The sequence below is a fragment of the Eptatretus burgeri genome, chromosome 16 (genome assembly GCF_056783735.1).
Source record: "Eptatretus burgeri isolate ZD-2024b chromosome 16, Ebu_testis_v1, whole genome shotgun sequence".
Taxonomy (NCBI): domain Eukaryota; kingdom Metazoa; phylum Chordata; class Myxini; order Myxiniformes; family Myxinidae; genus Eptatretus; species Eptatretus burgeri.
Window position 1 is genome coordinate 65,622,874 of NC_140976.1, and position 27,603 is coordinate 65,650,476.

At 47.9% G+C, this 27,603-nt stretch overlaps 1 protein-coding gene across 2 annotated transcripts; it reads left to right on the top strand.

The window, feature by feature from the left end:
- Positions 1–4,642: 4,642 nt before the first annotated feature.
- On the top strand, positions 4,643–27,508 carry POR (cytochrome p450 oxidoreductase). Of its 2 annotated transcripts, XM_085859630.1 has the most exons (16): positions 4,643–4,793; positions 6,349–6,499; positions 10,738–10,789; positions 11,003–11,131; positions 17,660–17,809; positions 18,048–18,172; positions 18,330–18,419; positions 19,458–19,556; positions 19,644–19,760; positions 19,881–19,999; positions 20,687–20,868; positions 21,031–21,180; positions 23,373–23,637; positions 25,675–25,820; positions 25,926–26,008; positions 26,766–27,508. In XM_085859630.1, exons 2-16 carry the CDS (start codon positions 6,351–6,353, stop codon positions 26,908–26,910), a joined length of 2,001 nt encoding a protein of 666 aa, XP_085715756.1. In that variant the 5' UTR covers positions 4,643–4,793; positions 6,349–6,350; the 3' UTR covers positions 26,911–27,508. The 2 variants fall into 2 exon arrangements, with proteins under 2 accessions (XP_085715756.1, XP_085715754.1); XM_085859628.1 differs by lacking the exon at positions 4,643–4,793.
- The last annotated feature ends 95 nt before the right edge of the window (positions 27,509–27,603 follow it).

Consider the following 27,603-nt stretch of genomic DNA (forward strand, 5'->3'; position numbering starts at 1 on the left):
TAATAATAATGACTAGATATCTGCGATGCCAAGGGCAGACCTCCCCCGGTCGCCTCCGGCTCACCCTTGACCCACAAATCCAAAGATGGCATATTTTTTGGGACCACCATATGACATTAACCTTCAACATTTAGAGATAGAGTATAAATTAAGAAAATGTTTCCCCATCCACAAACTATCCATAAAACTCAACATTATGAAAATCAGACAAAAATTATTCAAGTTCTTATCAGAAAGGTGTTTTTGTTAATTATTTCAGAATCTGAAAAAAACTGGGTCAAGGACACGAATCAAACATCAGGTACACAACTTCACTGCAGGTCCATTATTACGATGCAAGAACAGCTTGAAAGGCCAAACGGATTTTGAAATTCCACACTGACAAAATTGAGCAATAACAAAAAAACATGTTATTTATTTCAGACCGCCATTTGACCTTGACCTTTAACCCAGAGGGGTATGATGTAAATTAAGCGTAAATGTACCTTACTCGAGGTTATCTAGAGAGGGCATTTTCATTCTGATCGGACAAATCTTTGTCGAGTTGTGATAACAAAAAAAAAGTTAAAATGGCCATAATTTGGTCATGACCTTAAAATTAGGTCATGGTCAAAAACGTCACCCCAAATATTTTCTATTCACTTATTGATACAAAATTTCATTCAAAAGGTCCTCGGACATTGGCAGACAAAAATGGAGAAAAACTTAAATGGTGGTTTAATACACCGAGTGGTGCAAAATCCTGACCTTTAATGTAAATATTAAATTATGTAAATTAAACTTAAATGGGACTTTCTCTCAGGCATCTGGAGAGAACGATTTTGGTCTAATCGGACAAACCTTCGTCGAGTTATGGTGAAAAATGTTTAAATATTTATAATTAGGTCATAACCTTAAAAATTAGGTCAAGGTTAAAAATTATCAACCCTGCATACTTTGTATTCACATCATTGATGCAAAATTTTGTTCTGAAAGTCCCAGACCGCTCCAAAATACAGCTCAGAAATTACGAGTGCAGGAAGAAAATAAATACATAAATCATTTACGAAATGGTGGTTTAGTACTCTGAGGGGTCTATGAAAAATAGGGGCAAGACACCAGGGTGCTCACCTGGTAGAATAATGATACCGAGGAAGAAGTCAACGTGGCGACGGATTCAGCAAAATGAACCGATGTTATGAGCCCGATTATTATTATTATTATTTTAAATATCATGAACAAACTTTGGTACATCACGGGTGATGAAGGTTGTGGTCAAGTTTCATCGGAATTGTGTGTGTAGTTTGAGAAGAAAGCAAATACATATTTTGCTGGGTCAAACCCGGACCCACTTTGACGCCCGGTTGACCCCTTTCGATCAGGTTAGGTCAGGCATGTGCCAGACCAGCGCGTCGCTGCGTCTACTTTCCGCCGGTACTCCAGGGGCCTCCGTCTGGCCATCCCCCAGGCAGATGCCAGGCCCATCCCCATCTCCTTGAGATGATGGTCAACCTGCTGCAACCATGAGGCACGTGGTCGGCCCACTGGCCTCCTCCACTCATGAGACTCCCTCGCTGAGAGAATCTGGTGAGCAGGATCAGCGTCAGGAAAACGAGCCACATGTCCATACAGCCGCAACTGACGCTCACGGACTATACAGGTAACAAATCTCATCCGAGTCTCTCTCAGCAACCGCTCGTTGGACACAAAATCTGACCAGCGATAGCCAAGGATTCTCCGAAGAGCTCTGGTACCAAAGGAATTAAGTCTCCGTCTCAGATCCTTGGTCAGAGTCCAAGTCTCGCACCCATAGAGCAAGATTGGAAGTACCAAGGACCTGAAGACTCGGACTTTCGTCCTCCCGCACAGGTACCGGCAGTGCCACACCCCATGATCCAGTGAATCCATGACTCCCCAGGCCCGACCCAGACGTCTATTGACCTCTGACTCGCAGCCAGCAGAGACATGAATATCACTGCCAAGGTAAGTGAATCTCTCCACGACCTCAACATCCTCACCACAAACAGACACAGACAGGACAGCAGCATCCAAGATGTCACCGAAAGCCTGGATCTTAGTTTTGACCCAAGAAACCCGTAATCCCAACGGCTCCGACTCCTCATTCAGCACCTCGAGGGCCCCCAAGTGGATGTCTAAAGTCTCCACAAAGATGACTTCATCATCTACGAAATCAAGGTCAGAGATCTTGACATTCCCAAACGATGCACCGCAGCTTGATCTCTCCGACATCCTCCCTAAAATCCTATCCATACAAGTGCTGAAAAGTGTGGGGGCAAGTACACACCCCTGAGGAACTCCAGTCACAACTGGAAATAAGTTAGAGGTGGTACCACCACATCTCACGGCACTCTCAGTACCAGAGTAGAGTTCAGACATCAGATCGATCAGTTTTGGTGGCACCCCACGAACACCAAGAAGACCACCCCACGGTGGTGCTCAGGTTGGATCTTTAGTCCTTGACACAGAGCCGTGTTGCTGAAGTAGCTTGCTATCGCTTGCCAAGCCAGCCGTTCCTCATTAACCGTTTCGATGGAGTGCTGAAGCCACTTGGCGAGCGCTCTACAAGCTGATTGGTAGTGGAACACACCCACCCCGGCACTTGCTGCCCTTGTTGGGAGCTTGTTTCGATGGGGATCGGAGGATCTCCAGGGATCGGTGTAGCACAGGCACGATGAGCCCAATCGCCTTCTCTTGCTGGATGTCGTTGTACTGCGGTTGTACTACGGTTGTACTGGAGCTTGACAACCGATGTCATGATTTACATCCCGGGACACCGGACATGGATGTACACCATGAATTGGCGAATCGGGACGAGCTGGATACATACACAAACTTGAGGGGGAGCACTCGCGAGAGTGCAAAACCTCCGCCGCCAATACTGCTGGGTCACTCAAGTGAACCTTATATCTTATTCATTAAATATGATGTCAACAGTGCTGACAGTTATAGTTCTTTTCTCCAACAATTTTTTTTTGGGGGGGGGGGGTTGGAAATCACTTAAACCATGTAGAAATGCAAAAAAATTTTTTCCCCTTTTTGGGGGGGTGGGGTAACAATTTTTTGGGGGGGTTGGAAATCACTTAAAACGTAAAAATGCAAAAAAAAAAATTTTCTCAATTTTTTTGAGGGGGGTGCAAATCACTTAAAATATGTAGAAATGCAAAAAAAAAATTTCTCGAACAATTTTTTTGGGGGGGGTAACAATTTTTTTGGGGGGAGGTTGGAAATCACTTAAAACGTAAAAATGCAAAAAAAAAAATTTTCTCAATTTTTTTGAGGGGGGTGCAAATCACTTAAAATATGTAGAAATGCAAAAAAAAAATTTCTCGAACAATTTTTTTTGGGGGGATAATTTTTGGGGGAGGTTGGAAATCACTTAAAACATGTAGAAATGCAAAAAAAAATTTCTCGAACAATTTTTTTTGGGGGGGGGGTTGGAAATCACTTAAAACGTAGAAATGCAAAAAAAAAAAAATTTCTCCAACTTTTTTTGGGGGGGGGGTAATTTTGTTTGGGGGTGGGTTGGAAATCACTTAAAACATGTAGAAATGCAAAAAAAAAATTTTTCTCAAAAATTTTTTGGGGGGGGGCAAGTTTGGGGGGGCAAGCCAAGTCCAAAATTTAATAGCATGATCCTTGGACCATACCTAACCCCCCCCCACCAAGTTTCGTCGAAATCCGTCGAGGAGTTTTTCGTAATACTGTTCACAAACAAACAAACAAAAAAATAAACCAACGTCACCCGCAAGGTGACCCGTATCTTGCCAAAAGGTCACACTGAGGTGAACAGAGCTGCTATCCACCAGGAGCGACTCCTTGAGGAATATCTGCCTACGAGAGATTCCCATGAGAATCATTCTACAGAGTAACCATGAAAAATATGCGTTTGCCTCATAACGTCACCAAATGACGTCATAATGGTGAACAGAGCTGCTATCCACCAGGAGCGACTCCTTGAGGAATATCTGCCTACGAGAGATTCCCATGAGAATCATTCTACAGAGTAACCATGAAAAATATGCGTTTTCCTCATAACGTCACCAAATGACGTCATAATGTCTCAAGCTTGACATATCTAGAAAGTACTCATCGAGGTGTTCAATTTGAGGGACTACACGATGTGGTTCCTAAAACTTGAAAATTTGAAAAAAAAAGTTCCTCGGCCGGGGGGAAGAGGGGGGAGGGGGAGGGAAGGGGCATGACGGGTTCGGTTAGACCGTTCGAGGGACAACAACACCGGGACTGATCGCGAGAGAAGACACCTCCCTCCACCTGGTTGAACAGATCACGTTTTGTATCCACCAATCGTCCGGATGCGGATTCGAACCAGGAACAAAATCGAATCGGCTTGTTCGTGTCAACTTAACAAACAACTCGTCCACTCCGTTTGTCACGACCCGTCCACAACTTTTTGAAATATGGCAGGCAGACATCCAGGCACAGACAGGCAGAACCTCCTCCACCACCGAACAACGGCAGTAACAACCAAACCACCCGCGTGTTATTTACTCACTTTTAATCATTCAGTTCACGGAAGGTCGTGTGATTCGTTCCCTTAAGCCACGCCCTCTCCGCTCCCTTAAGCCACGCCCTCTCCGCTCCCTTAAGCCACGCCCTCTCCGCTCCCTTAAGCCACGCCCTCTCCGCTCCCTTAAGCCACGCCCTCTCCGCTCCCTTAAGCCACGCCCTCTCCGCTCCCTTAAGCCACGCCCTCTCCGCTCCCTTAAGCCACGCCCTCCCGCTCGTGCTTCCTGTTTCACGGAATCTCTGGTCTCCGCTCGATCTCCCTCTCGGTTTGTCCCGTTTCCGTCATTTCAATCAAAAATCCTTTTCCTGTCTCGTGTCTCTGTTTCCCAGGACGTCCTGGAGGATTCATACCCGTGATGTGTCTCCGTCTCGTCCGTCCGTGAAAATGCGTCGTCCACATCCTGAATGTCCGATATGTACTTTATTTATTTACTGTTCGAACTTCGTACTCAACCTCTTACTTATCGGTCACGTGGGTTGGAGTGGAGACGGGTATCGGAGGGTCAGAGTGGAGACGGATACTGGAGGGTCGGAGTGGGGTCGGGTATCGGAGGGTCAGAGTGGGGTCGGGTATCGGAGGGTCGGGTATCGGAGGGTCGGAGTGGGGTCGGGTATCGGAGGGTCGGGTATCGGAGGGTCAGAGTGGGGTCGGGTATCGGAGGGTCAGAGTGGGGTCGGGTATCGGAGGGTCGGAGTGGGGACGGGTATCGGAGGGTCGGAGTGGGGACGGGTATCGGAGGGTCGGAGTGGGGACGGGTATCGGAGGGTGGGAGTGGGGACGGGTAGCGGAGGGTCGGAGTGGGGGCGGGTATCGGAGGGTCGGAGTGGGGTCGGGTATCGGAGGGTCGGAGTGGGGTCAGGTATCGGAGGGTCGGAGTGGGGACGGGTACTGGAGGGTCGGAGTGGGGTCGGGTATCGGAGGGTCGGAGTGGGGACGGGTATCGGAGGGTCGGAGTGGGGACGGGTATCGGAGGGTCGGAGTGGGGACGGGTATCGGAGGGTCGGAGTGGGGTCGGGTATCGGAGGGTCGGAGTGGGGACGGGTATCGGAGGGTCGGGTATCGGAGGGTCGGAGTGGGGACGGGTACTGGAGGGTCGGAGTGGGGTCGGGTATCGGAGGGTCGGAGTGGGGTCGGGTATCGGAGGGTCGGAGTGGGGTCGGGTATCGGAGGGTCGGAGTGGGGACGGGTATCGGAGGGTCGGAGTGGAGACGGGTATCCGAGGGTCGTCGTGTCGGTTCCTTGTAATATGTTGTTTGAATCTTGTCGCATCGATAATTTCCCAGCAGGTGTCCACAAGGTTGACATACGTGTTGGATTGACCTGTGAGCCGGTCTTGGGCACAATTGAAATTGGCTCCTTTCCCCCTTGGGGTGGGGCACATGATATGGACAAAAGGCAGAGCCATGATTGGTCGAGGTTATATTTGAATATAAAGGGGGTTTTGGGTGAAACCCAAACATTTAGAGATGGGGGGGGGGGAGGGGCGCGATGCAGGTGTGTGGAAGATATTTCACCGACATCTTGTTTTCCTCCCCAGTGGGAGTGGGTATTTATTCGTAATATAATATATGGAGGATAATTGGCTTTGTCGGAGGAAAAGGGCTGACAGGATAACTGGGAACATAACCTCCAATTGGGGGGGGGGGGGAATTGTCGTTTGTGTGAAGTTGTGTTGGTAGTTGGACAGGTAAGACAGGAATTTTTCATCAAGGTGTGTTAAATATTGTCCAATGTAACCCTCGCCTGCCCGCCTTGTCCCCCCCCTTGTCCCACTCCCCCACATTGTTTCCCCCCCTCCCCGTCCCTCTCTCTTTCCGTAGTGATGGAGGCAGAATCTGACACGAGGGGAACCTTACCATTTGGTTTCATCGACATATTCCTGTTGTCCACCATCTCTGGGATTGTTATCTACTGGCTTTTCTTTCGCAAGCCCAAGGAGGAAGTACAAGAATTCAAAAGTTTTCAGATGCCGTAAGTGTTTGTGTTGTTTTGGGGGTTGTGGGATGTGGTTTTAAGTAAACGATGAGTGTTTGCAATGTATAGATATATATATATATATTTGGGTCTTGGCTGATAGAGGAGGTGAATGACAATGGGTGGGGGTGGATGTACACAATGGGAAAGGAGAGGTTTGATGCGGGACGCCAGAGACAGGAGTTATTTTTCAGGTTTTTAATTTTTAAAATGAAAAGTCTAAGTGTTTTCATCAATTGTCTTTCTGTTTCTTCTGTGGAAGTGAAAAACGAAACAATTTTATTCATGAAACACCTGAAGATGTTCTTTTTGGAAGGGGCGTCCCAATGCACCGCGGATGTCCGTTGAGAGTATCCATCGTTGTGTTGTTTAAGCCTGGTGTTTGCTTCGTGGTGAGGGTGGCTGGCTTGGTGTCCGAGTTCGAGCCCCCTGTGGGCCGTTGAATTAACACCAGGTGGGGTCGACTAGGCTTGTCATCCTTCCGAGGTCCGCAAAATGAGTACAGGTGTACTGGTATGGGGGCACAGCATCAGCGGCACAGCCGTGCCATCACGCAATGATGCAATCAGCAGCCTCGTGCTGCATACCAGGGAGGAGAAGTAGTAGTAGTAGTAGTAGTAGTTGTTGTTTTATCAATCGATCATGCGTGTTTAATAGTATATAGTGTGTACATCGTTCACCACACTCTGCATTCCAGTCCCAAAGTGATAGTCGCCCAATTCTTTAACACAGAAATACACTGGAAAAGTATTCACCACACTCGACCCGCGTCGACATCAATCACCAGCAAGAGGCCGATGATGTAACCAAGGTGGAGTATCGTTTATGCGAAACTTTATACCTGTGCCATTGTGCGGCTCGAGCCACCCGTCACGCTTTGCCCCGAACGTGAAAAATGCAATTTCATCTCGTGTTTTCAACGGAGAGGAGGTATAACCACGTAAAACTGCTTAACACGAACACACATACACATATACACACACACACACACGCACACACATACATACACACATTGGGAGCATGCGCCACAGCGCGTCGCTGTGTCCACTCTCCGCTGGTACTCCAGGGTCCTCCATCTGGCCACCCCCAGGCAGATGCCTGGCTCATCCCCATCTCTTAGGGATAGGACATTCCAGGCACCCACCTGAGGGTACCACCTCAGGTTATCACGAGGAGACTGCAGTCAGGTGGACGATACCTCAGCACCACACCGACACACGCTATAGTGTGTTTTGCAGAGTGAAGTGTTTTGTACTGGCCAGAGTGCAAATCCTGCCGCCAACCTCCGAGTGAAGGTAACCGACTACAAGAGGACGTCCGGAGACGCGGTCGATGCTGGATATGGATGGCCGTTGGCTCACAACGAGCTCCTCCACCCTTTGACAGGTTTTCTATTTCATCTTGCTGGGTGTCCATGTCCAGACACCCTCCACACCAGGGGCACCTGGTGGGGAGGAACCGCTTTAGTAGCCGCCACTCGACCATGTTAGTAGTACGAGTTAGTTAGTTAGTTAGTTAGTAGTACCATGTTAGTAGTAATAGGTTAGTACGAGTCTAACACGATACCGGAGCAGGCCACAGATCTGATCTGGCCTAACCTGATAATCAGGGTTGGGTGCCGCCATGTCGTTCGGGCTACTTTGTACTGTTTGTTGGCATGGCACAATGCAGGGCTCCCGTCCAAGTGATTCCCCAACTCCAGCCTCCGAGTGGATGGATTACAGGCGCACGCCGCTCCGTCCAGCTCGAGTGCAGCACATTCAGTAGGAGTACTTTCATCACTCGTGGTTCATGTAATCAAACTAAAGTTTCACAAATCGATTTCATCAAAGTGTTATTTACAAAGCACACACAGTACCATTACCATGACAACTACTGTCGTACTGACGGTTGTATTCTATCATCACAGACCATCGTGATATTTATATATTTTCTCACATCGTTACACCCCTCATTATTCGATATCATTAGGTCAGACGAGGTGATGTAATGGTTCGAGCATCCGCTCTGAGTCTGGAAGGTCGTCTGTTCAAACCCCGGCCGAGTCTTACCAAAGACTCCATTTAAATTTTTTTTTTTAAGTTACATTCTGCTTCCTTGCTTGACGTTGAGCATTTAAGAATGAGAGAGCACGAACAAACAACCATAGGTTGGCAACTATTGCGCACACTTGATGGGCCCAATGGCCTCCTGCGTTGAAGTTGTTCGCAAGGGAACATCGTTATAATTTCCTTGCAATGGAAGTTCCTCGAACGTGTGCACACGTCGTGGTGACGTTGAACAAACTCGTTCGATGCAGCAACAACTTGGCTGCCTTCGTCAATCGTCGTCCGAAAGCAACGCGAACCCTGATCCAAGGAAATGTCGAGTCACGGTTTCGTGTTTTCGAAGATTCCCGGCAGATGTGCCTCGCCCTTCGCATCGGTGACTCGGCGATTAACCGGTCGGGCATCAACGTGCAAGACAACTTGAAATGGGACGCTCGCGTCAAGGCCACGTGTGAAGCCTTCACCACAAAGCCCCAGCGCCTGTGCCAACCGAGCCGTGATGTCCCTGTGTCTGATCGATTAACCGTGTATTTACAGCACGTTCGACCCCACCATGGAATATGCTTCATCCGCACGGCTCTGTGGCTCAACTGAAGTCCAGAGAGGATGTTTGGGGGGAATATTGCAACGGAAAGCGTTTCGTGACCATTGTGCAACCCCCGACCTCGCACGTCGAGATTGGCTTCCCCCAACTCCGGAACGACAAGTTGAAGCACCCTGACGTGTTATCCACGATTTAGATGCCGAGCCAACCGCTCTCGGTGCACTCCCGTCCTCCTTTCACCCCCCCCAAGTTGAATAAGCGGTCGAGTTTTCACATACGGCTATCCGAGACCTTCCCCACCCTTGTGAGCTTTTATTTATTTATTTATTTGCTGGCACACAACCCCGTTCCACTGGGCTGTTGCAAGGGAATTCCCGTTCCCAACGGAGTGTGGAATATTTCTGGAGTTTTCCACGAATGTCCTTTGACAGCGTAATGGTCACAAACTGTTAAGACCGCTGAGGTTCCTCGGTGAAGGAAATCGACGAATAGGTAATTGTACCTTGATGGTGTTGACTGAATATTTTGTGGTTATGTTGGGTGGTCGCGTCGCTAGACTGCCGTTATTCTCAGGTTTTCCGTCTGTCTGTCTGTTTGTATGTAATGGACAGCTCTGGAGGCCAGAGGAGTCGACCGATTTTGATGACACTTGACTGGTAGGTTCATACCAGGATCTAGTTGTATGCTTTTGAGCACCGTTGCTATGGACGCCACCGTTGCCCAGCAACGGGACTTTGAAATTTTTGAAAAAATCCGAAAAATATTTATATATTTTTTTTTCGAAAATCAAAAATCGGCTTCCGCACTTTTATGCGCACTATAATCAACCTGTTTGTCAAAAATTTTCAGCCCGATCCGTCAAAAACGGACTAGTATGCAATTATATAGCGACCACCCTTGTCGCCTACCGGCTTGTTTTATATATATATATATATTTAATTTATTTCCGTTAGTGTGTGAACCAGTGACTCTGAGCCTATACACCACCCGTGTGTGCAACCTCTCCGCAAAAATGCACGTAACTCAAAATTGCGATGCAACTTGCATTTATATCGGTACTGGGGGGTACCAGTGAACTTTTCCCTGCGGGGATTTTCGGGACGTATTGGACATTGAAAAACTCTGGAGTTATTGCCCTCATGGTTGTTACCATTTACTTGTGGGCTGGCACCAACACTGCCTGACCCCACATTCCAATATACACCCCACATATGTTTTTATTAAAATGGTTTTGTAATGAGTTGCAAGCCAAACGAGATGCTTTGTGCGAGGAAGTATGGTCACGTAAAATATAATACAGGTGTGCTTACCTTTCAGAAAATCCACTTGTCCTTGGGCCAACGTTACGACAATCCATAGACTTGTCCGCATGATGTACGTCGTAACCTATCGTACATTGAGTGTTGGCCCAGGTACCGTAAGAAAAGAGTAGGCCAATGTGTGCCGGTACAAGTTCTCAATTCCCACTCCAATCGAAAAGGCTCCATCCCAGTAGCATCGTTGTCTCGTTAACGATCCGACGAACCTTGGTCACGTGTGCATTTGTGAGTTAGATACAGGTCGTCCCGGGGACAGGTGTAAGATCGTTTAACGTCCTGAAATCTGTCATTGATTTTTGAAGCTCGTTGTGGTTCTTGTTCCAGAAATGATTTCGTCCAGAAAGAGACAAGCTTCATCAGCAAGATGAAAAAAACTGTAAGCGTGTGTGCGCGTGTGCGCGTGTGTGTGTGTGCGCGTGTGTGCGTGTGTGTGCGCGTGGCCCTCGTTTTTATTTATTATTTATCTGTTTCCATTGATTATATTATTAATTGTGGGGTAAACGTTAACGTTTTCGGATGATCGTGAATGCCGGTGAATGTTCCTCCAATTGCACAACTTACCTGTAATTCCTCGAATCGTACCCTGTAGGGGCGCAACGTCGTGGTGTTTTACGGCTCGCAGACGGGCACCGGGGAGGAGTTTGCCAACCGACTGGCAAAAGACACCCAGCGCTACGGGATGAAGGGGATGGCAGCTGACCTGGAGGAATTCAACATGGTATGTGATCCCCGAGTGTTCGCTTGGGATCTGGACGCGGATTGACAGTGCGGCTTGTTGGGATTGTGGGTGGGTGAGGCGGATTGTACTCGTGTTGTAATCTGGGGAGGGATTGCTGCCACTGGTTGTGAGATATCTGGTCAATGTAACATTATGAGGTTTTTGGTGTTCCTTGGAGTTAAGACAATTGCTCATTGTAACATTACGTCGAGTCATTGTTATTTGGTAAAAGTAGAACTTGCTGTGTCAACCCGACATCATTATCTGATGTTGCTCTCCCATCAATGACAGGTCAGTGGCCTCTCTACTACCGCCTCCTTTTTGGTCTTGCACCCTCCGCCCTTTCCATGCTTTGTTCTCCACCACCCCCATCCCCCTCGAGGTTTCTGCAGGGCAGTCTGCCAGTAACCCCCAAAATCCAGGCTCACTGCTCACCTTCAACTCATTTGTTTCACTTTTCTCTCACCTGTGGAACAAATTTCCTCACTCTGTTCAATCCCATTCTTCCCTCCAGGACTTCAAGATAGCTGTTCACCATAACCTTAGGTCACCCCTCCCCCCCCCCAATCCCATGTGTACTCTGTCCATCTATCTCTCCGTCTGTACGTCCCACCTGTGGTGTTTCCGACTCTCTTTGTTGTTGTTTTCTCCCCTCTTTTTCACTTTTTTGTTCTATTTTTGTTTCACCAACAGTTCTTCTCTTCCTCTTCTTGCTGTGTTTGAGCTTGTTCACCCCCAGTGTCCTCCTCCACCTCCCCTTGATCTCATTCTTCCTCCAATTGCCCCTATTGTTGTGTATCTTTTCCCCGCCATTCCTGTATTTCCCCTTTCCGCCGTTCATTTTGCCGGTTATACTCTGGTCCGTTCTGTGTTCTCGCTCTTCCGTGAGCCCTGACTTCATGTACAAAATTTATTTATTTTTCCTTTAAGCGGCTTTTCCATCTTACATCTGCACTGAAGGTAAAAAAAAAATAGGAGGATGAAACAGAACAGGGAAGAGCGAGAAGAAGAAAGATTGTTGGACAATGGAGTTGAACATAATCGATTGTTATTTTGTATCGAGGCTGCAATCGACGAACACGATAACTAGTCGATAAAATCGTCTTAAAACTTTTAACTGGTATCGAAAGTGTAGGTTCTCGTCGTCACCCATTGAATCATGTGCTGGCGTTCCGGCTGGGCTTCCGATACGACGTGCCGCACGGACACGGGACGTCGCAAACCCGGGGTCTAATAATTTGGGCCCTCTTTATCTCTTGGTTAATGCGTCGCGAATACACGGCCGAGGTTACCGTCATCTCATGTTTGAACGTTTGTCGGATGTGCTCGTTGTTGCTCAGGTGGGTAAGGCCAACCGGAAGTCTCGGATCCGCAAATTGTGGACCAAGCTACTTCTATCCAGTCGTAAATGAACTGCTTATGAACCCCCCCCCCCCCGAGAGGTAAACTGAACTGTCGCCACATGATGCAAATTCTGATAAAGGTGGATCCAAAGGTTCTCGATTAGAATCCCGTTCAAGTCCCATCAAACAAAAACCATAATCACATTAAAAAAAAAAAAAATGACAGAATGAACTGCCGCTAACACCGAAGGTGTGTTGGACTTGGAAAAAATGTCGTTTTGCACACTGACCCTGGTTTGGGACCGTGGGTGTGGGAGGACAATCCGTTTGCTTTTCAAGAGTTCGACGGCATTGTTAATTAATCTCCGCCATCGGAAATCAGAGGTTACTGTTTTCACCCCTTTCTGTTTGTTTGTTTGTTTGTTTGTGAACAGTATTACGGAAAAATTCCTCGACGGATCTCGATGAAACTTCGTGGGGGGGGGGGGTTAGGTCTGGTCCAAGGATCATGCCATTAGATTTTGGACTTTGTCCTCCCCCCCCCAAAAAAAAAATTTTTAGAATTTTTTTTTGCATTTCTACATGTTTTAAGTGATTTCCAACCCCCCCCCCCCAAAAAAAAAAATGTTGGAGAAAAGAACTACAACTCTGTCAGCACTGTTGACATCATATTTAACTAGTACGTGCCCGTAAAAAAAAATAATAATAATAAAGAAATAAACCACACAGGCCATTTCTTCGCTCTCACGTGCCGTACGTGCGTGACCCGGAAGTTCGATATTATTCACAGTTACGATTATTCGCAATTTATTTTTAATACTCAATTATTCAATTAGCGCCAACGTATTTTACCTTTTCGCAATGTCGTGGCAAAGAAAAACAAAAAGAGAAGAGAGAGAAAAAAATTACTTCCTGGTTCGGAGCATACCAGCACTCTGATGTTACCGAAATTTATACACCGTCTAATATGAAAACGATCATAACTTGGGCCATTGTGTTTATCTATAAAAGCGCATAAGAAATCGAGAAATTATTAGAATACACGAAGTCATCCCTCTCCGGAAGCCCGTACGTTGTAACCTGTAATGAGGAACGCGACTGAGCTTCCCTTCCCCATCGGCCACGCCCACACAACAACGTGTCTTCCCATTGGTTTGGTAAATAAATGGACATAACTTGGGAAGCACTTGTCCGATTAATATCAAACCTTGAAAAGGCACATCCTCAGGTCCCCAGCAATTTACCTGGCAAGTTTCAATTAGATCGGACCAGAGGTTGTCGAGAAACAGCGGACACACACACACACACACACACACACACACACACACACACACACACACACACACACACACACACACACACACACACACACACACACACACACACACACACACACACACACAGAATGCTAGAATTATAGATAGATGAATAAGATATAAGGTTCACTTGAGTGACCCAGCAGTATTGGCGGCGGAGGCTTTGCACTCTCCCGAGTGCTCCCCCTCGAGTTTCAATTGTTTTCGGCTGCAAAGTTTCTTTTCACTTTTCAAAACTTCCCATCGAAGCACCTGGCGGGGATGGGCATTGTATCTTTGTGTCGACTTGTTGAGCGTTATCTGTGGATGACGTTGATCGATGCACGCGCGTGCTTCATCCGGTTAATGATTCACGTGATGACGTGAACGGGGATGGTTTTGTGTGACTGATCTGAGAGTTGCTGATTTGATATTTGCGGGTGGAATCGGAACACTTCGTTCTGTAATAATAACTCTGAACAGGTGTCCAAACTGAATAAGCATGAAGGTGCTTATTGTAAATCGCACGTTTTCCATACAGGTAGGGAGGGGAGCCTGGCCCAAACTTCTCCGAGGCCTGGCATTTGGTGAACTCTCGACTTTGACCGTTAACTATTGCACAGCAATCTGAGAGCAAAGTGTGCAACTATTCGGCTGCTTTGCAAATAACTCTAATTCCAGCAGGATGCGTTCACTAAATCTTCTTGAAGTTGGGAAGATCCAACATCCAAAATGAAGGTGGCACCGCCAAATGATGTCGCTTCGTGTCTGGCCCGCATAGTGTCTCCATCGCACGCTCGCTGCACCTGCACGTTCTCTTGAATTTCATCGAGAAGGGTTTTTGCCTGGTGGTTGTCATTGATTGTTTTACAGGTTAATTTGTTTGAGAGGCATTGTTGTTTATATTCCAAAATTGTTACCTCCACCATGGAAGGTGGACAGCGGTTTTATTTTCACCTCTCTGTCTGTCTGTCTGTCTGTCTGTCTGCGAGCACGATATCTCAAAAAGTTTTGGACGAAACTTGGTGGATGAGTTGGTTCGGTGATGACGACAATCCGATTAGATTTTAGTTTGTCCAGATGCGGCCTATCGGTGGGATGCAAAACGTAGACGTTTCAGCCTGGCGGAGGTATACGCTCTCCTGTGCGCCCGTTCTCATTTTAAAAAAGGTTTTGAAATCGTTCTCTTGTGTGCAGCACGTGGCTGTCGGGTTGAATCGTCGCTCGGATCACAGCTGTGTCACCGACGTCATTCCCTCTGTCGGTTCGGGCAGGAATTTTTGGAATTGATTCAGGATTTGCCAGTATTACCTCGTATCCTCTTCGTTGAAAGGTCCCGTCGGCTACTTAATGCAAACCAATTAACTCCAGCACCGAGCAGATAGGCTCAAACTAAACGTCACTCCGTAGGATGGTACCACTCATTGATTCGATGGCCGGCGTGCAAAACACCAATCCTTTTGAAATGCTGATCCTTGATGGTCCAGAGGGCGAGGAATACCTGAGGCAGGACTGAGGGATGAGTGCCTCAACCCCTCGTAAGTACCCCTTTCGGTGAGCATTTCGCATGGTCTGTCCTCGTGAGTTTCTGGCGCGTTAAAAGCAGATTGTTCCGGAAGGTTGGGGCTCTATAGCCGTGGTCAAAGCTACCCACCTTGGAGAAGGAAAACTTGGAATTGATACCAATGGGGGGAATGTTGGTATTTATCAGCCAACCCGAGGCAGTACCATCGCCCATCACATTTTCCCACCCAACCATTTTGGTCGCATGGAGTGGGGTACTTGAACATCGATTATGCTACGGGGGAGTGGGAGGAAGGTGCTTGTGTGGTTCTAGATTTGTCCCTTCCTCCGCATTCTGTCCACACAAACACGACTTGCCAGTTTATAGTCGGGTCGAGAATTAAACTCTGACTGTGCGGCTCAAATGTAATAAAGTGCCACACCTATGTACCATCTTGGCGGACAGAGGTTCAAATGATCAAGGCCTTGCCAGGTTTTACAGGAGGATACACACAAAGAGCTTTGGTGCAGGAGGAGGCCATTTGGCCCATCATGTCTGTGCTGCACCAACCCACCTACAAGCTACCTGCCATGTACACAAGCCAATATTCCCATACACCTCTATCTCCAATGCATCCAGGTACCTATCTCAATCCCATTTAAACTCCCCCCGCCCCCCCCCCCCATCAGGTCAGGTCAGGACTCGCACAATCATGCACACACGCATCAGTGTCCCTATCATTCGCATTGCCATCCTCATGCACACTCGCAGCACTCCCATCACTTCTTACGATCGTGATACCGACCACACCAACCTCAACCACAACGCCATCACCCAGTTTAAACCCCACACCCAGAGCACCCCCAAACGAAGCGCACAGCCCGCCATCTCAGCTTCACCCATACTCTTACCTGGACCCATCACACCCAGACTGTCACCAACACCCTCTGCACATCCAACGCCGGTTCCACACTCCTACCATCATTACCCACACCCTCCACACCAATCATGCCACACACACCTGCCGCACCTCCTATGCCGCTCGCTCCCCACCAACACGTGCATCGATCGACTCGATTAACGAACACAATCGACTTTCTTCATCTGATGCCCCACCCTCTGACAAATCTAGGAAGGAGGTTAACCCTTTCCTCATTTTGTCCACCAAAGCTGTTAAATGAGCTAGGAGCTACCTCCAAGCATTTGAAACAGGAAAGACCCCCCCCCCAAGTCTCCAACAACCCAAACATTGTCCACATTCAACATCCAACACCTTGGCCTTGCTCATACCGAGTTACATCTGCTCGGTCTTGTCTCTTCTTCCTCGGGTTTTGACTTCCCAGCTCTACCACCGGTAGGCCGATCACAACAATGTCCAGCCGACCTAACACTTGAGCGACCCATCTTTCCAACAACCTCCCTCGAGGATCCCTCCCCCCTCCTCTTTGTGGGATGTACTCTCTCCATGCCTGTCCTCCAGCCCCAAATCAATGCGCTCACCTCCTCGATCTTCACCTCCACCACAACCGTTCCCTCCATAAATGCCACATCTATCCACATGGCTGACCTCCATCAATGCCACGTTCATCCACATGGCTGACCTATCAATGCCACGTCCATCCACATGGCTGACCTATCAATGCCACGTCCATCCACATGGCTGACCTCCATCAATGCCACATCTATCCACATGGCTGACCTCCATCAATGCCACGTCCATCCACATGGCTGACCTATCAATGCCACGTCCATCCACATGGCTGACCTCCATCAATGCCACGTCCATCCACATGGCTGACCTCCATCAATGCCACATCCATCCACATGGCTGACCTCTATCAATGCCACGTCCATCCACATGGCTGACCTCTATCAATGCCACATCTATCCACATGGCTGACCTCCATCAATGCCACGTCCATCCACATGGCTGACCTCTATCAATGCCACGTCCATCCACATGGCTGACCTCTATCAATGCCACGTCCATCCACACATGGCTGACCCCTCTCCCACAATTATATTCTTGTCCTGGTATTTGTTGCAGTGCAATCCTTTGGAGATGTCGGGCCTGCAGCTCTCGTCCGCGCATGCCAAATCGGCAAAGCCTATCCTATGCAACTGTTTGTTTATTCAGCACAGCCTTAAAAAGAAAGACGTTTGTGGGTTCACATGTTGGTTATCTCCATTGATGTTTAAAACAAACAAAAAATTGTTTGTGTTTTACTATTATTATTATTTTTAATTTTATGAGATGTTTCGTGCCTCTGGATGCACCTTTAGGTTTGTTATTAATTGTACGAGTAACTCGACAAAATTACTGCATTTCCACTTGTTCATGCACGTGTCATCGAGTAGTCGTTAACGTTTGTCGTTCCACATGCAGTCTGAACTCGCAAGACTCGTGGAGATCCCAGGTCCGCTGGCCGTGTTTTGCATGGCAACATACGGCGAGGGTGATCCCACGGACAATGCACAGGATTTCTACGATTGGCTCCAAGAGGATGACGTTGATTTGAGCGGTGTCAAGTTTGCGGTACGTCACGTAGCCGTGTAACCCACCGGCAGGAGAGAAATTTTAAACGAAAGGGAACCGACGTCACAGATTTTATGCGAGCAGCACGTGTGCTCCAGATGAGAACGTGATACGTTTGCAAATTTGCCATTTCTTGTGCCCTTATCGGACTGGTGTGTGATGGACTGATGGTCATGGACGGGCCTCACGGTGTTCTTTGAGCGCGTATGTAATGTGATGCCACAGGCCTATGTTGCAGGTGTTTGCACTTGGTAACAAGACTTACGAACACTACAACGCCATGGGGAAGTTCGTGGACAAACGACTCGAGGAACTTCATGCTGAAAGGGTTTATGAGCTGGGCCTGGGAGATGACGACGCTAAGTAAGCAGAGTGCTGTACAGAATAGCCACTTATGGCCGTTTTTTTAAAATTTATTTGTAATTGCTCTCATCGGTTTGTGCTGCTGTTCCATGTTGAGTACCACGCGCAACGTTCGCGACATACGCCGAGGCCGTTTGTGGTTTATCTGTGCGTGCAGTCTGGAGGAAGACTTCATCAGCTGGAAGGAAGGTTTCTGGCCGGCGGTTTGTGAGCACTTTGGTGTGGAGCCAACGGGTGAGGAATCCAGGTGGGTGTTGATATATTATTTCACGATGTTGTCTTGAGCATCATTGGGTATTTTAGTTTGATGGCGACCAGTCGACTCTGAGGTTGTGGTGCGCCAGAAACGCCCTACTGTGAGCTTCCGTTGAGGAACGTGCCAAAATCACCAAACTGAGATGCCATGGGAATCAAAGGCCTCGTGAGTGAAACGAAGCAGGAAGTTCGAACCGATCGACCACCAAACCGCTCACCGAACGATGATGGATCAAAATATTTTCTCTTTTTTAAAAAAGTTTCGGAAAGCAAAAAATAACACGACTTCTGTAAGTACGGCCTCTCGCAACAACGTTTGACATGACCCTTCAATTTGTGTGGCAATGACGAACGGAGTTGACTTAACCATACGTACCTCGTATACCACGTCCTGTGTCATCCTCGCCCCGTTCTCTGCCCTCTTTCATCACGTGTGGCTGATTGTGGTCGCCTCTTGGTGTCACATTGTCATCTTCACACAAGAAAGTCTCTCGTGCTCAACTATAGTCTTATCGTGGGCAACGAGGACCAATTGTAGCATCAAAACACTTGCTTTCCTGGTTACATCATTCACCGTGCTGCTGACACGATGCCCCCAACCCTTCCCGCCATCCATTGTCAGGAATTTAAAATTGATCCAGGTTACTGTCACACAATGGCGTAGTCTTTGAAAAGGTATCGCAGTATCTTTCTGCTCGCGGCCAGGAGACCCAGCTTAACGTCCCTCCATGGGACGGCATATTCACTGCTGCAGGTTGTCATCCTTCTGAGGTCGGCAAAATGAGTGCCAGCTTGCCGGTATCCTGTGTCGGAGTGGCGACCTGTCCAGGATTGTGTCCAATAGCAAAGGAGACTGCTTAGGCAGCACCAACACTGCACAGAGTATGGTCCCGATGGATGGATGGATGGATGGATGGATGGATGGATGGATGGACCCCTTCCTGAAAGCACTCGGGTGACAGTTTATTGAACCTACACAGAGATAACCTACTTGTCTGGTTTTCCACTTTCACATGTTTTCTCCCTCCAGCATCCGTCAGTACGAGCTGGTGTTTCCCGAAAATGGTGCCGACGAAAAGGTGTTCACAGGCGAGATGGCCCGCTTCAAGTCCTACGAGAATCAGAAGCCGTGAGTCCAACACCGTGTCGTGCTCATTCCACAAGTCCGTGCCCCACGTGCGTCCAAGGCGTGACGTCTTCTTTTACACCACCGTAGGCTCTTTGACAACAAGAATCCGTTTCTGGCAGTGGTGCTGGTGAACAGGAAAACAAACAAGGGTGAAGATCGGCATTTCATGCACATCGAGCTCGACATCACGAACTCCAAGCTGCGGTCGGTGGTGGTGGGGGAAGGTGGTAGTAGTTGGAGGGGAGGGGGTTGGTGCTGGGAGAAAGAAGGTGGAAGTCACCTTTAGGTGCGATTTACATCAAAAACATCAAATTGTGCTTGCAGGTACGATGCCGGAGACCATGTAGCCGTGTATCCGACCAATAGCACGACGCTTGTGGAAGAACTGGGGAAGTTGCTGAACGCTGACCTTGACGTGGTCTTCTCACTCAACAACCTCGACGGTTCGCAGTTCAACGACTTGACAGTGAATGTCGAACACGGGGCAAAGCATTTCGATTCGAGTCTCGTTCTTACATTTCTTTGTTTAATGCTTCACGTTTCTTCCACGTGCACGTGCGCGGCCTCTTGAAGGAAAATCTTAATTTTGTTTTGTCACCAACATTGCCTGATCATTTGTTGAACATCGAATTGATGCGCCTTCGTTGGTCCAAAAATGATGTCTTGTACCCTTGTGTCGGGTTTTGATTGCTCGATGCCTTCTCGACGTGCCACCTCGTTGTGTGATCGATTTGGTGCGCCTGTTCAACCGCTGTTTCTGCTATCCGCCGCAGTTTAGTTTCCGTGAAAGTTTCGATTGGACCAGTTTAATTATCCATGATGGCATACACATACACCTTGGTTCAGAATTTAGACGCGTGACAGTTTTTGAATTTTGTTGAGTCCTCCCTTTTAAGGTAGTGTGATGAGCAACAACTGTTAGGCTCGTTTTCTTACACATGGTACACACATCAGTCCGTTTGTGTGCGTGTTGGTCTCCCCCGCCCCCCACCGAGACAGCGTGCCTGTCACTTTATCATTCTTGCTTAACAAAGCCATCATGGACTTGTTCTCGCTCTGATCAGCATTCCTGGTTGGAATGTGATGCATTGTTTTTGTGACGTTTACTTTATATGAACGTCCGTGTGCAGAGGAGTCGAGCAAAAAGCACCCATTCCCGTGTCCGACGACCTACCGTACGGCTTTCCTCCATTACCTCGACATCACGCACCCACCTCGCACCAACGTTCTGTACGAGCTGGCTCAGTATGCTGAAGAACCGCACGAACAGGAGTTTCTCCGCAAAATGGCCTCCTCTTCTCCAGAAGGGAAGGTACGGAATTGGAAATCGGGGCCTTGTCTTTGTTTTGTCCACAAATCCGATGAGAATTTTCAAATGTTTTGCATATTTATGAAATACATTGATCCTTCCCCCACCCCACACATCAAACATCCTGCAGCTCCACCAAATGTGTGATTTGTTAATTAACCACAGAAACAGTACCTGAACTGGGTGGTTGAGGCTCGAAGGCACATCGTGGCTATCCTGCAGGACCTAACGTCTGTGCGGCCCCCTGCAGACCATCTTTGTGAGCTGCTTCCCCGGCTCCAGCCTCGATATTACTCCATTGCCTCTTCTTCAAAGGTCTTGCTTCATGACGTTTGTTCCTTTTTCCATGTTTTGTTTTTTTGTACAGTCTTGGCTCCTGGAAGAGCTAGTACACTGAAATGTTCAGGATGCAACAGGAGAGAGAGAGACAGAGACAGAGACAGACATGGACAAAAAAATGGGTGGGGGAGGAATGGGGTGCACAAGGTGATTACAGAGGGAAAAACTGGAAACCTGGAAGGAGAAGGGATTGGGGTCGGGGTTAATGTGGGTAAAAAAAAAATCATGGTTTTGGATCTGGGATGATCTGAGATGCTGGTGCACAATTGTCTTAAAGACCTGGAGGGAAGAATGAGATTGAAGAGGATGTGTAAGGTGGTTCCACAGGTGGGAAAAAAGAGGGATGAGTGGAGGTGAGCAGTGATCCTAGATTTAGGTCGTTTCACCAAAAGGGGGTTGTTGATGGACCGTGTGAGCCATGCAGAAACCTGGAGAGGACAAAGCATGGAAAGAGCAGAGGGTGCAAGACCAGAAAGGAGAGAGACAGTGACACACACGCACACCACTGACCTGTCTGCGATGGGAAAGTCCATAGTCTTGGCTTCAGTGCAGGAGAATCCAATGATCTTGAAGGCCTTGGTTTCCACGGTATCAAACAACAAGGTGTGAGGCAGGGGCACCAGCCCAAAGGGGACAGCAGTATTCCATTAAGCTGTGGATGAAGGCCTTGTAGGTGGATAGGAGTTCAGGTGTGTCAAGGAAGGACTTTGTACGATGGAGGATGCCCAGTTGGCAGTTGTCTTTAAGGCCAACTTTGAAATGTGGTTTGTCCAAGAAAGATCGTGGCTGACAGTGAGACCCAGGAGTTTGAATGACAACTTCCTCAAGAGGATTGTAAAGAAAGTAGATGAGCATGGGGGTTGGGGGGGGGGTACCTGTCTGAGGCTGCAACCTACCTATCTGAAGGATGAGAAATGTTACCGCAGAGGGCGGAGTCATCAGCAAATAACAGAGGATTTTCCAGTCAGAGAGACCAGAACACTGTGTTGGTACACTCCAGCCTTGGCAGGGAGAGGCGATGAAAGGATTCTGTTGAGTGCCACATGTTGGCCACGTGCGGAGTTGACGTCGGCAGAGCTTGGAGAGCAAGGCAGGATGTCAGACTGTATCCAAAGCACGAGATGTGTCCAGAGATGGCCCTGATCTCATGTCTGACGTTGAGGGCCTCCATCCATTGTTGGAAGAATCGAAGCAACATGTCCAAGGTGGAATGACCTGGTGTGAAACCCAAATGATGATCTGAGATGAGCTTGTTGGAGAAAAGGAAGGACTTCACATCAACTGCGATGATGGATTCCATGATCTTGCTGATGATTGGAAGTCAGATGATAGGTCCGTAGTTAAGAGGGTTTCAGTTTTTGCACCTTTTAATGTTATGTAATGATGTTGGCGATTTTCTAAGCAGATGATCTATGGTAAATGATGTGCTGCAAAGAACATAAAGAGGATGTGCAAGAGCAGCAGAGCAGGTGAGCCGATGCCATCTGATCCATTTGCGGAATCAGAGTCGAGGGTTGCTAGAAACTTCACCTTCCCAGGTGCAACATACACAGTCCAGGAGCAGTTGGGTTCAACCGGGTACGGTTGGTACAGAGAGCGAGGGGTTGCGGACGCAAGAGTTGGAAGCGAACACATAATTGAGCCATTCGGCCTTCTCACGAACGGAGTCAGCTGTGGTGCCATTTGAAGAGAGGGAAGAGAGGGAAGGGACGGAAGGGGAGCATCCTCCAGAGACAAACTTAACGAGGTCCCACCAGGTTTTAGAGGAGGGAGACAAGTTTGAAAGTTTAATCCTGAGGTTGGCGAGATGTTGTTGCGGGATTTGTGGAATGAGCTGAGATTGCCTTCGGTTGGAGCATTCCAGGAAGAGAAGGTAAGTTGTTTCCGAGCAACTGCCTCACCACATCATTCAGTGGACTATGGGCGGGAAGAAGGGAAGGATAATTAAAGACGAGATGGGATGAATCTGTGTATGAGAGAGGGCAGGTTTCTGCGGAAGAATTGCTCCCTCTTCCCTTCTTCCCCGAATGAATGATAATTAAAAACTAATTATTTGAACACGAGGAAAAAAAAACAACAACTTGATTTCACATAATATTGAGAACGTCATAAATCCTTTAATTTTGAGGCTCCTATTTCACAACGGATCAACGTGTCTCCCGGTGCAGGTCCATCCAACCTCGATCCACATTTGTGGCGTGCAAGTGAAGTACGTGTCGCTCACTGGCCGTACGAACCACGGGGTGGCCACGAGCTGGCTACGGAGCCGCCAGGCGGACATGAGCCCCGCACACACGGTGCCAATGTTTGTACGTAAATCTCAATTCAGGCTCCCGTACAAGTCCAGCAACTCCATCATCATGGTGGGGCCAGGCGCAGGACTCGCCCCCTTCTTGGGCTTCATCCAGGAGAGGGCTTGGCAACTGGAGCAGGGTAGGTTGACAAATCTAATGTAACCATTAATTTGTGGAAACACAATGATAAGAATACACCCCAAGTCCGAGTTGTGTTGACATATTCAGGTTTCCTAATTCGTAATTCCAAAACGTGTGAATGTAAACCGACTAATTGTACATATTAACGCAACATTCCCACATCATTGGACACGGTACAGCAGCGTATCGTCACGAGGTGTCATTGGCGGTGTTGTACACTGGAAAATGGCCGTTTTCAGCTTGTGTGAGCAGTGTGTGGTCATCAAATCTTTGCATCCGAGTAGGTTCGGATGGACATTGATTGCCAGATGCTTGTAATGTGTGGAGATTTGACCATAGACGTGATAAACGATGGAGTATTAGAGATGTAAAGCAGTGAAGCTCAACCGCGCTCCACACAACCCTGAACAATATTCAACATGTGGAGACGTATCAAATCGGTGTGTGTGTGTGTGTGTGTGTGTGTGTGTGTGTGTGTGTGTGTGTGTGTGTGTGTGTGTGTGTGTGTGTGTGTGTGTGTGTACAATTTGGCACAGCGGAACCATTCGGACTCACTTCCACATGAAATTTCTTTGTTGGAGTCATCAGTCGAGACGACGATGATTGTGGTCATCGTTTGGGATGTTCAATGGTGGTATGATTTTGAACCCATTGTTTCAAAACGGACAACTGTTACTGGCAAAAATTACCTTGAGGTGATGGGAAAGAAACACCTTGTTTGGCGGCCGTGCGGGGAAGAACCCTCCAGAACAAGAATGGCAGTCGGTGGAGAGCATACCTCCGCCAGAATCTAATCGGCTCGTTCTTGTCACCTTCCCAACTCATCCACCAAGTTTCATCCGAAATCCGTCCACAACTTTGAGATATGCTGCTCATAGACGGGTGAAAGCACAACCTCCATCCGCCTCGGTGGCGGAGGAAACTCGCACGGTCTGGGTTTCTCTTGCACCACCACCGATGGCTGCTCAGGTGGAAGGATTCTCCAAAGCACATTGAACCGACGTCACGGATTGCTTTTCGTGACTTTTGGTTATTTCAAAAAGTGAGATGGCCTTCGTGGTCGCAATGTCTCCAGACGAGGTCGCATCTTCTTCACATCGGTGATGCATCAGTGGGTTGTACCCCTGAAGAAAGCCTTCCTCCAGCCTTCACATCACGGATGGACGGGTGTCAATGGTGAAGCACTCCTCACGGCCTAAGCTCAGAAGGGAAATGTTTACCTTCATGTTTGAACACACCTCGTACATTCATGTTTTTATGTTATTTGATAGAAAGAGATTTCTACGCGGTGCACGCTATGCAGGTTGCGTTAACCACAACGTACGTGGCTTTTGCTCGACGGTTGAACAGACTGAAGGTAGCTGGGGAGGAATGAATCCTTATGCGCTTCACCGACTGCCGTTCTAGTTTGATACCGATTTGGAAGGAAACGGAACTTGAACTTGTTGACGTCTCCTTTATGGCTGATCTGAACCGGGATAAAAAAATATATATTTCAATAAACTCTCGCCATCAGTGAAGTGTCTTGGGTTCGGAGCACCTGCCTTTGAGTCTGGGAGGTCGTCTGTTCGATTCCAACCTTTGCCAAGTCGAACCATGATGTTAAAAATGGTGCGCGCTTCCTCACTTCGAAGGATAACGCACGGACAAACCCTGTGGATTGGCATCCGATGGAGGTGAGGATGAAATCCCACGTCAGGCTACTCTGGCCAATAAATATCCATTTTGGCCTCACAGTAAGGTTTTCACGGTTCTGCTTGTTGTACGACGTGATGACCGACGCGGTTCAGAAAACCGTGTTCGTGTGACCATCCGACAGCAAACAGACGAGAACAGTTGCTTCACCCGAGGTCGTTTTTCAGATGCAATTTAAAATGCTCATCCCGTCAGCACCTGGAGGTCTTAACAAGAGCAGGTGATGCTTGTCAAGGTTTTGCAATTCATGTATTCGATTTGTACTCCAGTGAAACGAAACGAAAGCTTTTGCTGATGGATTCAGAAGAGAATTCTCCTGTTGGTGGTGTTTTGGGACCAGGGAAGAAGGTTGGAAAAACGGTGTTGTACTTTGGCTGCCGGCGGAAGCTGACCGATTTCATCTACGAAGAGGAGCTGGAGCGCTTTCGGCTGCAAGGTGCGCTCACGCAGCTGCACGTCGCATTCTCTCGAGACCAGGACCACAAGGTGAGCCATCGTCGACCGACTGAAAAAAATAAAATGAACAACATGTGAGCCATCTTTCATTTGGTGATGGCACGTGACCTTTCATGCTGTTCTGATCGTGAGCAGGTGTACGTTCAGCATTTGCTTAAAGAGAACAAAGATGACGTTTGGAATTTGCTGAAGGATGGAGCTCACCTCTACGTCTGTGGGTACGTGGGGTTTTTTTATTTATTTTAGAAAGCGTAGTTGGTGGCATGGTATTCTTGTAGAATCTTGCTCTGAAGATTATCATTTTGCAAGCACGTAACAATTGCCAAAATGATAATCACTTGAGGGGGAACCCGGGTAGGGGGAGGGGACAGACGGTGCTGCCTGGGAAAGGGGTGGGGGTTACCTGGCACTGCCCAGGGTGGAGAGAGGGGGTGAGGATTGGGTGAGCTTATCCTGGCAGTGGTTTTCGGACGTGCTGGACATTGAAAAGCTATGGAGTTATTGGCCTCATGGTGGTTACCTTTTGCCTGTGGCAGCACTGCCTGACCCCCACATATACTCTTTATATTGGCCTTTGGTGAAACTGGCCATTCATGTTGATACCGACGAGGTTTCACAATCCGCAGCCAATTGGGCAACTCACAATGGTAAGGCATGGTGCCATACCCCAAAATTGCCTGGAAGTTTCACTTGCACTTGCAGCTCATAAGGATGAAGTAAAAGCAAAATCATTTTGATAATTTCCTTAAAAATATCTGGCCACACATGACTGAGCAGTCCGATTGGCTCGGCCGATTTGTGGTTATTGCCTTTTTCTCCCATACCATTCCTCATTGCCATCGTCAGTCCATTTAATGTTTCTCCTGCAATTACCCAGGTGGGGGTTGGCAATATAATCAGCAAACTAAAATGGGATGCCTTTGATCTTTCTCGAACCATTGACCTCCACGTTAACTCGCGTGACCTGCCACGCAGGGATGCCAAGAACATGGCACGGGACGTCCAAGCGGCCATCACCGAGATCGTGGCGGAATGCGGATCGATGGAGCACGCGCATGCTGTCGACTACGTGAAGAAACTCATGACCAAGGGACGGTATTCTTCGGACGTGTGGAGCTAGGCCAGCCCTTCGCCTGTGTGGTCACCCACAATTGAGTCGGGAATGATGGGGGGGGGGAACCCCCCCCCACTCATTTACACTGTCTTTTTGCGGGTTGGAAAGTTGATCTTCCTTGGCACTACCCTCATTCCCTGCCAAGATCAAATGGGAAGAATTGGAGCCAAAATAAATTTGTACCTCATCAAATCAATTTCCTGGCTTCAATAGGTGGGATGACGTCACACCTAAACTGTGAATTTAATGACACCACCTTTTTGAAAGGATCCTGAAGCCTGTTTGGATATTTTTAAAAAACAAACAAGTTTTTTGCAGCACATTATGAGAAAAGGTGGTGTGGGTGGTGATTCGAATGTGTCGTCTGCTTGTGTCATGATAAGGGACGATGTGACTAAAGATAAACCTCTCAGCGTGGTTTGGGGGGTGGGGGAGGGATGTTACCTCATTCGGAGCTCATCTTATTGGAATCTTGTTTAACGTTGCACAAAAGGAAGGCCTTGGATTTAACATCGCTGCCTTACCTTTAACATCATGTGACCTACCCTCTCACCTGTTAGATTTCAAAAAGAAGCTGACCATCATTGTTCAACGTTTTTTTTTTGTTTTTTTTTAAATAATCTTAGGTGTAACCTGAAACTGTCCAAAACCAAGGAGCCACACATTATTATATTATAAATTACTGTAATAAATAGAATT

Coding starts and splice junctions, on each gene's coding strand:
- POR (XM_085859630.1), top strand. CDS start 6,351: ATGGAGGCAGAATCTGACACGAGGGGAACCTTACCATTTGGTTTCATC. Junction 6,500..10,737: donor TTCAAAAGTTTTCAGATGCC/GTAAGTGTTTGT, acceptor TTCTTGTTCCAG/AAATGATTTCGTCCAGAAAG. Junction 11,132..17,659: donor ACCTGGAGGAATTCAACATG/GTATGTGATCCC, acceptor TTCCACATGCAG/TCTGAACTCGCAAGACTCGT.